This window comes from Lontra canadensis, unplaced genomic scaffold, assembly GCF_010015895.1.
Source record: "Lontra canadensis isolate GAN:19392208 unplaced genomic scaffold, GSC_riverotter_1.0 scaffold3, whole genome shotgun sequence".
In the NCBI taxonomy this organism is placed as follows: domain Eukaryota; kingdom Metazoa; phylum Chordata; class Mammalia; order Carnivora; family Mustelidae; genus Lontra; species Lontra canadensis.
The window spans coordinates 22858745-22869406 of record NW_022630997.1 but is presented as its reverse complement, the minus strand read 5'-3'; the positions used below and the strand labels follow the sequence as shown (position 1 = coordinate 22869406).

General features: G+C 41.5%; 1 protein-coding gene across 1 annotated transcript; it reads left to right on the top strand.

Moving 5' to 3' along the window:
- The first annotated feature begins 202 nt into the window (after positions 1–202).
- Positions 203–8204, top strand: SLC35G1 (solute carrier family 35 member G1). Its single transcript, XM_032836121.1, has 3 exons — positions 203–446; positions 5038–5218; positions 7261–8204. Exons 1-3 carry the CDS (start codon positions 269–271, stop codon positions 7997–7999), a joined length of 1098 nt encoding a protein of 365 aa, XP_032692012.1. The 5' UTR covers positions 203–268; the 3' UTR covers positions 8000–8204.
- Positions 8205–10662: the final 2458 nt, after the last annotated feature.

Genomic DNA, 10662 nt, shown 5'->3' with positions numbered 1-10662 from the left:
TCTAGCCGGACCGCAGCAGAGCGGAGCACGCCCTTGGACCAGTTGTGGGCACCAGCCCCAGACCAGGGAGGTGGCCGGCCTCCTCCTGTGCAGGAGTCTCCAGGAGCTGAAGGTAAGAGGGCAGCGGAGGACAAGCGCGGTCCCTGGCAGGGGGAGGAGGGCCGCGCGCGCATGCGCCCCGCCCCGCCGCCGGCCGGAAGAGCCGGGCAGCGGAGCCGCTGCTCCCCGCGCTAGTCGCCGCGGCGCGGGAGAGAGCGCCGGCCGCGCGATGCGGCCCCTGGACAGCTCCGGGGCAGCCGAGGTGCCAGAGCCCGGGCTGCGGCTGACCGACGACGCGCCGCAGAGCGCGATCGAGGAGCCCTCGGCGGCCGAGGCAGCGGGGACGCCCGGTACCGGGAGGTGCTGGCTGTTCGGCTCCTCGCCGTGCGGCTTGTGTGCTCCGCAGGGTGAGTGTGGGGTGCGGACCGGGGCGCTGGTCTTGCCCCTTGGGGTAGGGGTGGGGGTGCAGGCGCCAGCGGGCGGGGGTCCCCGCACAGCTGCGGGCCGAGGGTTCAGTGAGGACCGCTGCCCCCATCCCTACCCTGCTCAGAACTGGGGAAAACCCTCGAGCCCTCACCTGGGGGTCTGCAAAGCAGAATTTCGTCCCCGCTGGCGCGAAGACCGGAGAAAGTTTCTGACTGTGTTTGGAACCCTTTTGGGATTCTGAAACTGTACCTATAATTAAAGTGTTGCGGGCAGGACAGCGGAGTCAGATTGCAGTTTGGTGCGCCCTGCCGGAGGTTGGAGGTTGGGGGGTCAGTAAGAGGCCATCCCGCAGCCGGCTGAGGTTGGTAAGGAGCTAAACTATGAACACTGATGACGGCGGTAAGCGGTGTTCCTTCAAGAGGAAGTTGAAAAGCAGAGTATGGGGCACGTGGGTGGCTCAGTCCGTTAAGCGGGGGACTCTTGATCTTGGCTGAGGTCTTGATGTCAGGGTTCTGAGTTCAAGTCTTCAGTTGAGCTCCATGCTGGACATGGAGTCTACTTAATTAAAAATTAAAAAAAAAAAAAAAAAAGGAAGCATAGAGTGTAGAAAATGCCTCAGAATCTCAGAATCTTGGAAAGGCCAAGTTGACTGAGAGGAACCACTGGTTCTTTTGGGGTTATTTGAGAACTTATTTGTTCTTGTAAATTTTTGTAAATATTTATAATTTTTATAAATATTTATAATTTATAAAAATTTGTAAATTTTTATAATATATTTGTAATAGCTCATATTGAACTAAACCAGCATTCCATTATTAATATAGTAAATATTTTGTGATTTTTCCCTATTTTTCTAAATTTGAATCATTATATCATAGACCTGAAACAAATACAGAAGGACTTTCTTGGCAATTAATCCTAAAAAGGCAGAGGCACAATCTTACATTAACATTGTTAGGAGGTTCACAGACCTGTCTTCCAGAGCCCAGTATATCCTGTAAAAACACCTTGATCTTGTTCAGCCTCTTTCTTCCACAAATGAGGAAAGTGAAGCCCAGGAAGATGAGGGCTTCAGAGCGGGGGTTGCCTTGTTTTTCCCTAGATCTGGCATGTGTGGGTGAGACATGGCATAGGTCTGTGTAGCACCAAGGTTGAGGATCTCAGCATGCCAGAGACCCAGGCCAAGGCCCTTTGTGCTGACCACAGTGCTACTTTAAGCATATTCCTTTACCCACCTTGAACATCTTCCTTGAAAAGTAGGAAAAAGGTAGATCGCCTTTCAAGACAAAGTTACAGTCTGCACCATCTCATCCCCTTGGTGGCCTCCACCAAGTGTGACCCTGGATTTCTGTGCCACTTACCCAGCCCCAGGTCCCCCTTTCTGTATTATGAACTTTCCACAGTTTAGACAGAGGAGCCCCAGATGACTCTTGCTCCATGTTTGTCCTAAATGCTAACAAATGATCAGACTTCTGATTATTTATGCATGGGCTGGTAGCTACAGAGCAAGGGTTCCTGCTAGCTGTGGAGCTGTGTTGACCAGATGTGCAGCCCATGAAGAGGTGTATTTCTCACCTTATCAGTTATTATGGCTGAATGTCATTTTGGTGGAATGCTGAGTCAGTCTTTATGAACTCTTAAATGTTTCTGCTGTTGTGAGCCAAAGAAATACTGTACACTCAGGCAGCACGTGGCAAAATGATAAAGCTACGTAAGCTGCTGCACTTAGGAATCTTGTGGAGTATTTTAACTGCAAAGAAAATTGCTAACAGTAAGATTTAGTAGTACTTATTGTAAGATAACCAGATAATATTCCGAAAACAGGATTGCCAGAGAAATGTTGTCATTGATCTTTGCAACAGTTATCATTTTAATGGCTTGATCATGGGTGTCTCAAGAAAGCTCATTTTCAAGTTCAGATTGAAACTGTTACCAGTTTTCTACATTCTAGGATAACCTTCACAGACAGCATACAGCTATCCTAAGACATCTATTTATTTTCTTGAGGGACAGTGTGGATTTTGGACTGAAGCAAGGAGAAGTTGTCTTCACTCTTGTGCCTCATATGCCCCTGGGAGGAGTTGTCTGTATGTAGCACTGGTTCTCAAGCTGGTGGAGCTTTCTACAGTTGCAGAGAGCCTGCATCAGTGGGTCTGGGGTAGGACTCGGGAATTGAAGTTTAAAAAGTTACTCAGTCGATTTTTATTCCCAGCCGGGGTTGTGAATCACCAGTTTAAAGCAAAGAATAGAGAAACGGAGCAACTTTTCAGTTTTCTCCTAACTCAGGAAGTTGCACTGTGACCCCTTATTTAATTTGAATTATTTAGAGTTGCCAAATTTTTAGCTATGCTTGTAGTGGAATATGATCATAGAAGCACATTACATAAGCAAATGCCTCTTTGGATTATGCTGCTCTCTTGTCCATCTCCATTGGCAGAATGGAAATTCTTATTCAGTAAGACACAGGTCTGCCTGAGTAGAACCAGGCCTCCCCCACATAACAAATAATCAAGTTCAGCCAGGCCTTGTAACAACTGCCCTCTCCCAGTCAGCAATCATGGGCCTTAAGTGTTTATAGGCAAGAAAATATGTGAGTGGCTGTGTTTCAAGAGACAAGATAATCAGAACCAGGGGTGTAAAATTAAGTCTTAAAAGAGTTAAAGTATCATGTTAAGTTAAAATATTCCTGGAGAAAAATTTAAAAGTTTAGGTTGGAGAAGGTCCTTGAAATATAGACCAGGGAGATGTTTTCTGTCCTTGAGCTTCCTGTTCTGAGGGTGTAGTTTCTATGTATGAGTTGGGTTTCTTTTAAGAAAAACTATTTTATTTGGACCTGATCTCCGAAGTTTCAGAAGCTGAACTCTCAGGCTGACCACAGCCAAGACATGTATTTTGTGGTGCTTAACTTGGAAGTCTTCTAAAGTTTCCTTCTCATGGGCTAAGTGAGCATGTACAGTTTGTTTCCGCGGTATCTGAGCACATAGGCAGTGAACAGAAAGTGGAGGATTCGGGGACTTAAAACATATCACCCTTGATGTGACGACCACTAGCTCCAAATGATTTTGACTGTGCACCTGGAACCAGAAGAGGGCGAGGCCTCAGACCACGGTGGCATCTTTTATTGCACATGTCAGGCTATGGAATGCTCCTGGAAAGATTGTGCATCGTCATACTTTGGTCCCCATTCACAAAGTGTTTGTCACTTGTGGGCAAAGGTATCTCATGGCTATGAGATAGTTGAAATGTATTACCTGGTGTTTGCATTTGCCAGAGAAGGGCGTTTTTTAAAAAATGTTATTATGCAATATTGTTCTGTAGCTGAGTAACATGTTGTGAATTCCTAGACTGGAATGATGATCCTAGTTTTACTATAAACTGCAGCTACCCAAACCATACACTTTTGCATATTGCTATGCTCTTAACTGATGAGGGCCAGTAGTGTTTCCTTCTTACTCTCTCCTTGTTTCTGTATTCATTTCAAAAAAGAAAAGAAATATTAATATATTCCTCAGTGTGTCACCTGTCTTTTAGGGAGCTCTTGGCTTATCCTGTCCCCTTTAGCTCCCCTCTGAATGATGGGGTTGGGAGTGGATATGAGATTCAAAACAGGTTTTACTTTTGTCTTAGGTAACTCAGATAGAGAAAGTGGCAAAACAAAAGTTTAATGCTCATACACACTGTCAATAATGGACTGAATATGTGATGCTCTAGAGAAAGCAGAAGTAGCAGAAGTTTCCTGGTTCAGATCTAGCCAAGCAGTTGGTGCTCAACGACAGTTCTGATTTTTAAAAATTTTTGTTTTAAAGCACTTTGAGGTCAGAGGGGTAGATACCCTAGCCCCCTGCCCTCGAAGAGTTTATGCTGTAAACAGAAGATCAGTCGTAAACCATGAAAAGTAAAAGATTTGATTAACGGTTCGAAATAACAGAATGGAGAGACTTCCCAGATTACGCTGTCGCCAGTGGGTGTTAGACTTGGTGTCTTTCTATAAGTTCTCTTGTATTCTTTCATTCAGCAAATATTTAATCAGGGTCTTCCATGAGCCAGGCACAAACAAAGCAGTGAGGTCCCAGCCTGAAAGAGTACACAGACTTGGTGGGGAAGTAAGATAATCAACAAGGAGCCATATGACACAGCTATAAACTGTTGTCCAAAAAAGAATACTTTCTTCATAAAGCCCGGTTCACCAGTGAGATGATAAAAATTATCACCTGGAAGCCTTTTTCTCCAGCCATCTTGACAAGCATTTCTTAAAGATTTCTCTCACCATCTTGGCAAGTATTTATACTTCTTTTTGACTTATAAGTGAGGGGTGATTCTTCAGTGAGCCAAAGGAAATCCATTTTATAGGGTAAAGCTGCTTCAAAAATTATGGGTTTAAATTGTTGCTTTGCTCAATGATTCTTCATTCCTGGTAAGGAAATGGTTCAGATCCAGAAAATGGATATGCTTAGGAGATAGCATTCTTAGCCTGTTAGCCATTAACACTGTACCATTTTTCTCAATTCCTAACTGAAAATAATAAATCATATATTTGGAAGCAAGGACTAACCAGAACTTAATCTTTTTCAGAAGCCAAGAAGAAAGCACCCTGTCCTGGACTTGGCTTGTTTTATACATTATTGTCCGCCTTCCTTTTCTCAGTGGCCTCTTTATTTGTTAAAAAAGTGCAAGACGTCCATGCTGTAGAAATTAGTGCATTCCGATGTGTGTTCCAAATGCTAGTCATTATCCCTTGCTTAATATACAGAAAGTAAGTATTTCTTATCTGCAAAGTAGAAGGTATTAACAAATGTTTGTAAATCTTTTGATCTGCTGAAATTATTTATTCTCTAGCATCTGCTTTATCCCTCCCATAGATTTGCCATTTCCTACATCCTTTGGCTCTGATTACTAAAAAGTCACAAGGACCCACCCACAGAAGATGCTCTCATAAGCACAAACCACATGCCCAGCAAAAGAGGGGAAAGAGATTCAGTTATTCTCCACTCCCCATTTTGAGAACAAAGCATTCCTTGTATAGTTTCCTCCATCTTGTACCACCCTCCCTTCTTTCCCTTGGCATAACTAGTATTTAGAAGAAAAAAGTAAATGAGAAGAAGCAGTGGTGTCTCCTAATACCAAGATTTCTTTAAGTAGAATGGGCTGCTCTGTTATCCAGGCAAATAGAAGGTTACCTTAATAATGTGGGAAAGAGAAAAGGTAATCTTCAGCAAGGCCTTTTAAATAGTTTCATGTTTAGTGTCCTCATCTGTGAAATGGATGGAATTATACTCTTTGTCTTCTATCTGGCACCTTGGCTGCAAGGGCCAAATAAAATTTATTATAGATCAGAGTGCTTTCTGTAGAATGTAACACATGTAGTATTCCCCACCCTTCCTGATCACTCCCCACCGGCACCTCTTTCCCTTCTATATGGAAGGGAAAGAGGTGCCGGTGGGGAGTGATCAGGATCCCCACCCTTTCCCAGGTTAAATTATGCCTCTCTCACACCTATTATAATCTCTACACACCCCCGTGTACTTAGAACCCTTAGAGAAGAGACCAGTTGGGTCCCTGGTGGCAGTCTGGCTCTTTCTCTCTTTGGGCAAAAATGCTTAAACCCTAAACTAAATGCTTCAGTCAGGTGCCACCAAAGTCTCCTTGTATCTGTAACACAGTACAGATGCATTTGGAATAGTTTCACCCTGTATCCTGAGGATTTGGTGAAAAAGGTGAAAACTTACTAATTAATACTGTCAGAAATTCCTGTGGAAGTGTGGACAAGTCTCGGTATTTTAGGAAATGATGGTAAGACTTCAGAAGTTTCTAAGGGTGATAACAGACCACTGACGCTAACACAGTTATCTTCCCCTTAATAAAAGAATTGTCAGGGGAAGGCATTAGAAGAGTTTTTTAAATCCTTAGCACCAATCTGTTTTGACCCATTTTATGTTTCATTATCATGGAAGATGCATATGGTATTCCAAGTATTTTCAAAGTATGAGTCAAAGATGACCCACCCTTTCTAACTCCAGAGACCCAGCAGTCCTCATGTCAGGCCTACAGGGCTAGACTTCACATAGATGTTCAGTGCTGGTTCCAGGTCAGCAAGCTGCACTAGCCTGACATGTACCCAGCACATTGCTTGGTAAATATTTAATTTAAAAAAATTGAGTGGCAGTTATTATACTTATCCAAATGGCTATATGTTCTTTTTCAGTATATTTTAACTCTTCCTGCAGAGAACAGTCAAAAGTTGTCTCACATTTCAAGGCTAAAATACATTTTAGCATTACCTCAGCTTTTATAGAAAAACTCGTAAGATTGGCAATGCATACCAGTCAGCACCAAGTTTTCTTATGTAGAAACAGCTCAATCTTGAAATTGTATTTATTATAAACATCACTTATTATCACTGTAGAAAATTGGGGGAAAATAAAGAAGAAAAATTACCTGTGAGTCCATCTATTAATGTTTACCCACTATGAACATTTCAGTGCATTTTCCTTTTTGTTTTTTTTTTGCAAGCCTGTGTAAACATAGGAAAAATTATATTTGCTGAATTATAATTATACAATTTATGGAGTTCTCTTCTGCTATTTTTGCTTCTACTGTGAACACTTTTCATGTCTTTAGCTGTACTTAGAAACCATTTTTTAAAGGTGTATATTATTCATTTGTGGGTATTATTATAATTTACCAGTCCCTTATTTTTTGACAGTTAGACATTCAAAAATTACATTTAATCAAGAATTGCAATATTAAAAACATACCAAGTTGGTTTAATGTGCGTTCCTCCATTTGAATTTACAGAACTGGGTTTATAGGCCCCAAAGGTCAACGAATTTTCCTCTTGCTCAGAGGAGTCCTGGGTTCAACGGCCATGATCCTACTGTACTACGCTTTCCAGGCCACATCTCTCGCCGACGCCACTGTCATCACGTTTAGCTCGCCCGTGTTCACGTCTATCTTTGCTTGCATATTTCTCAAGGAGAAATACAGCCCTTGGGATGCCCTCTTCACCGTCTTCACCATCACCGGCGTGATCCTTATCGTGAGGCCCCCGTTTCTGTTTGGCGCCAGCGCCGCAGGCGGGGGCGAGAGCTACTCCCTTCACCTCAAGGGCACGATCGCAGCGGTGGCGCACGCTGTGTTCGGCGCCCTGACCCTGGTCATCCTCAGAAAGATGGGGAAGTCCGTGGACTACTTCCTGAGCATCTGGTATTACGTCATCCTCGGGCTCTTAGAGAGCATCATCATCCTTTTCATCATCGGGGAATGGAGTCTGCCGTACTGCGGCTTGGACAGGCTGTTTCTCATCCTCATCGGCCTGTTTGGTTTGGGGGGTCAGGTGTTTCTCACGAAAGCCATCCAAATAGAAAAAGCAGGGCCAGTGGCAATAATGAAGACTATGGACGTGGTCTTCGCTTTCATCTTCCAGATTATTTTCTTTAACGATATGCCCACGTGGTGGACGGTGGGCGGGGCTCTGTGCGTCATAGCCAGCAGCACCGGCGCGGCGGTGCGGAAGTGGTGCCAGGGTTCCAAATGAGGCTTTGCCGCCACGCGCACGGTCCCCGGGCAGACACGCCACGCGTGCACACAGTTGGAAAGTCCGCATTTCCTTCACTGGTCATACTTAATAAATTTCGTAATTAAAGTACTAGTTTTGAATATGGTATGTCTTTAATTAGCTAAGAATTTAGCCAGTCAGTGTGGTAGCAATTTTTTTCTTAATTGTTTTGGTTTTGGTTTCGGTTTTTTTTTGCTGTTGGGGTGTCATCGGTAAGAGGACAAAAAAAAAAAATGTTCTATGACTGGTATAAATATATGTAATTTTTTAAAGTGTATTTTTGGCACTGATGGGATATATGTGGGTAGGAAATTTTAGATGCCCTTTGAGCAGTGTAGATGCTAAGAAACTTACTGATTATAATGCTGCTATAATTGGTATTATGTTGGAAATTCATTTGAAACCTACTTCCATTTCGGAGGCCAAAGCTGAAACTTGGAATAGGTGCCTACTTAATGGTGTTAATAATACAAATGAATTAGCCTTATTTTCAAGGCTTTTATAAATGATTATCTTTCTTTTAACCCATATGAGTGCCTTTTCATTTTGATGCCAGAATTTTTATATGTAAACTTTAAAAAAAAAAGTTTTTAATCACCAGGTTTGGCTAGAAGTTTTCCGTTTCAGTGGCATTCACGGCTGTAGCTATCATTCTATAATTTTAAGTTGTCCTCTGTTTTTTTGAAACTGCACTACATTTTTCTTAACTTTCTAAGATTTCAGGTCTTTAAACCACAAGAGAGAAATCTTGGCATAGCCAGTGTGCACATTTCCATGCTGAAGTATTTTCCCCTCACTAGAAATGTGATTTTCTATAAATTCTCTTTGAATTTATAATGTGATGCCAAATAAGATTTTCTCAGGATATTAGGTTGAGCCATATGAAATTGCTGAAATTTTACCTTTTTAACTTACAAAACCAGTGGTTTCTTATGGTTCACCCTAATAGATACCTCCCTTACCCTCTCTGCACCAAATATTTAGAAGACTGTGGCATATATTTTTTTAAGACAACTTTTTAAAATACAGTAATCCTATTAAGTTTATTTTTGTAGTCCTTTTCCCTTATAGAATTACATGTAATAATGCTTCATGTTACTTGTTAAATGTTAAGATATGAATTCATGGTTGATTTTTGTAGTTTCTTGAACAACAACAACAACAAAAATCACTGTTAAATTCTAGTATATCAGTATAAAATGTTAGTGCTGTACCATGACACTAATTTCATGAATTCAAATGACATTTTTTTATCTGGAATTTCATCAGGCCAATACTCTGCAGTTAAAGAGAGAATGTAGTATTTAGGAGCACTTGGGAGGTTAATTAGGAAGTAGAGAGTAGACGCAAATGATTCTTTTATCACAATGAACTCTTTATTGGTGAAGCTATGATGGTTTCCAACTCTTACTGTCCAACCTAGCATCTGTTATTATCTTAAGCCTAAAGATTTGAATGATTATAGGCTCTTTCTCTCCCTTTCATCATAATTTCTTCCAAAGAAAGAAAGAGCTTGGCTTCTGAGGCTTATGCCTTGGTAAGAAAGGATCTTTTCCAGTAGTTCCAAGAGGAAATTTTTAGCTTGCTGATCTTCCCAAATGCTTCCCACCTGACAAATCCTAAATGAAGTCTACTTAAGGGAGTCACACTATCATTATAACTTAAGCCTAAACCACAATTTTTGGAGTTTAGAGTTGCAGAAGCATCATTTTGCAAGAATGTTAGATAGTTACAGAATCAGAGCATTTTAGAGCTCAAAGATCCTCTTGTAGGGGCCACGCTGCACAGATAGAGATGCTGAGGAGGGGATCTGTCCAAGATGGGTTTCCATGGCCTTCTCCTTTCCCTTATTTCCATGATAACGTGTGGAAAGTAAACCACTGCTTGAGCTACCTAAGGTAAATTAACTCAGGGAACCCTCTCCTGGTTCTTTACCTTGCACAATGAAAGAACCTATAGGACTTGGAGAGTTAAATCCCTTTGGGCCTGTACACTAGAGATGAGTTATTTCAACAGTGTGTGGTTTAAGTACTTGAATGTCACAATATATGACCAAGGTTGGAGAAAATGTTTCTTCTCTAAACTTTTACAGAGTGTCATTCTTAAACACTTTTATAATGTCCAAAGTATATACAAGGGTGTGTATTGTAACAATTTATGAGTGTGTATATTTTGCAAAGATTGTAGTTTCTATATCTTGAAAATATTTTCATAAATTGTTTTTATTATAAATACTAATAAAGTTAACATGAAAAAAGGCTATATGTTGCTTTCTATGATTATAACAAATGTGCTCGCTAATCTAACTTACTTCCTTTTTCATCCATGTGCTTCAAAATTCATTTTGTAAAGGATATGATCCCTAGTCATTCACCTGTGATGTAATCTCAAGTTTCAATTTTTTTTTTTAAGATTTTATTTATTTGTCAGGGAGAGAGCACAAAGCAGGAGGAATGGCAGGCAGAGGGAGACAAAAGCTCCCCACTGAGTAAGGAGTCTGATGTGGGACTCAATCCCAGAATCATGATCTGAGACAAAAAGGCAGAAGCTTAACCAACTGAGCCATCCAGGCATCCCACAAATCTATCAGTATTTTTGTTCCTCTGATACTGTTATATCAAATCTAATGTCTCTAAAATAAA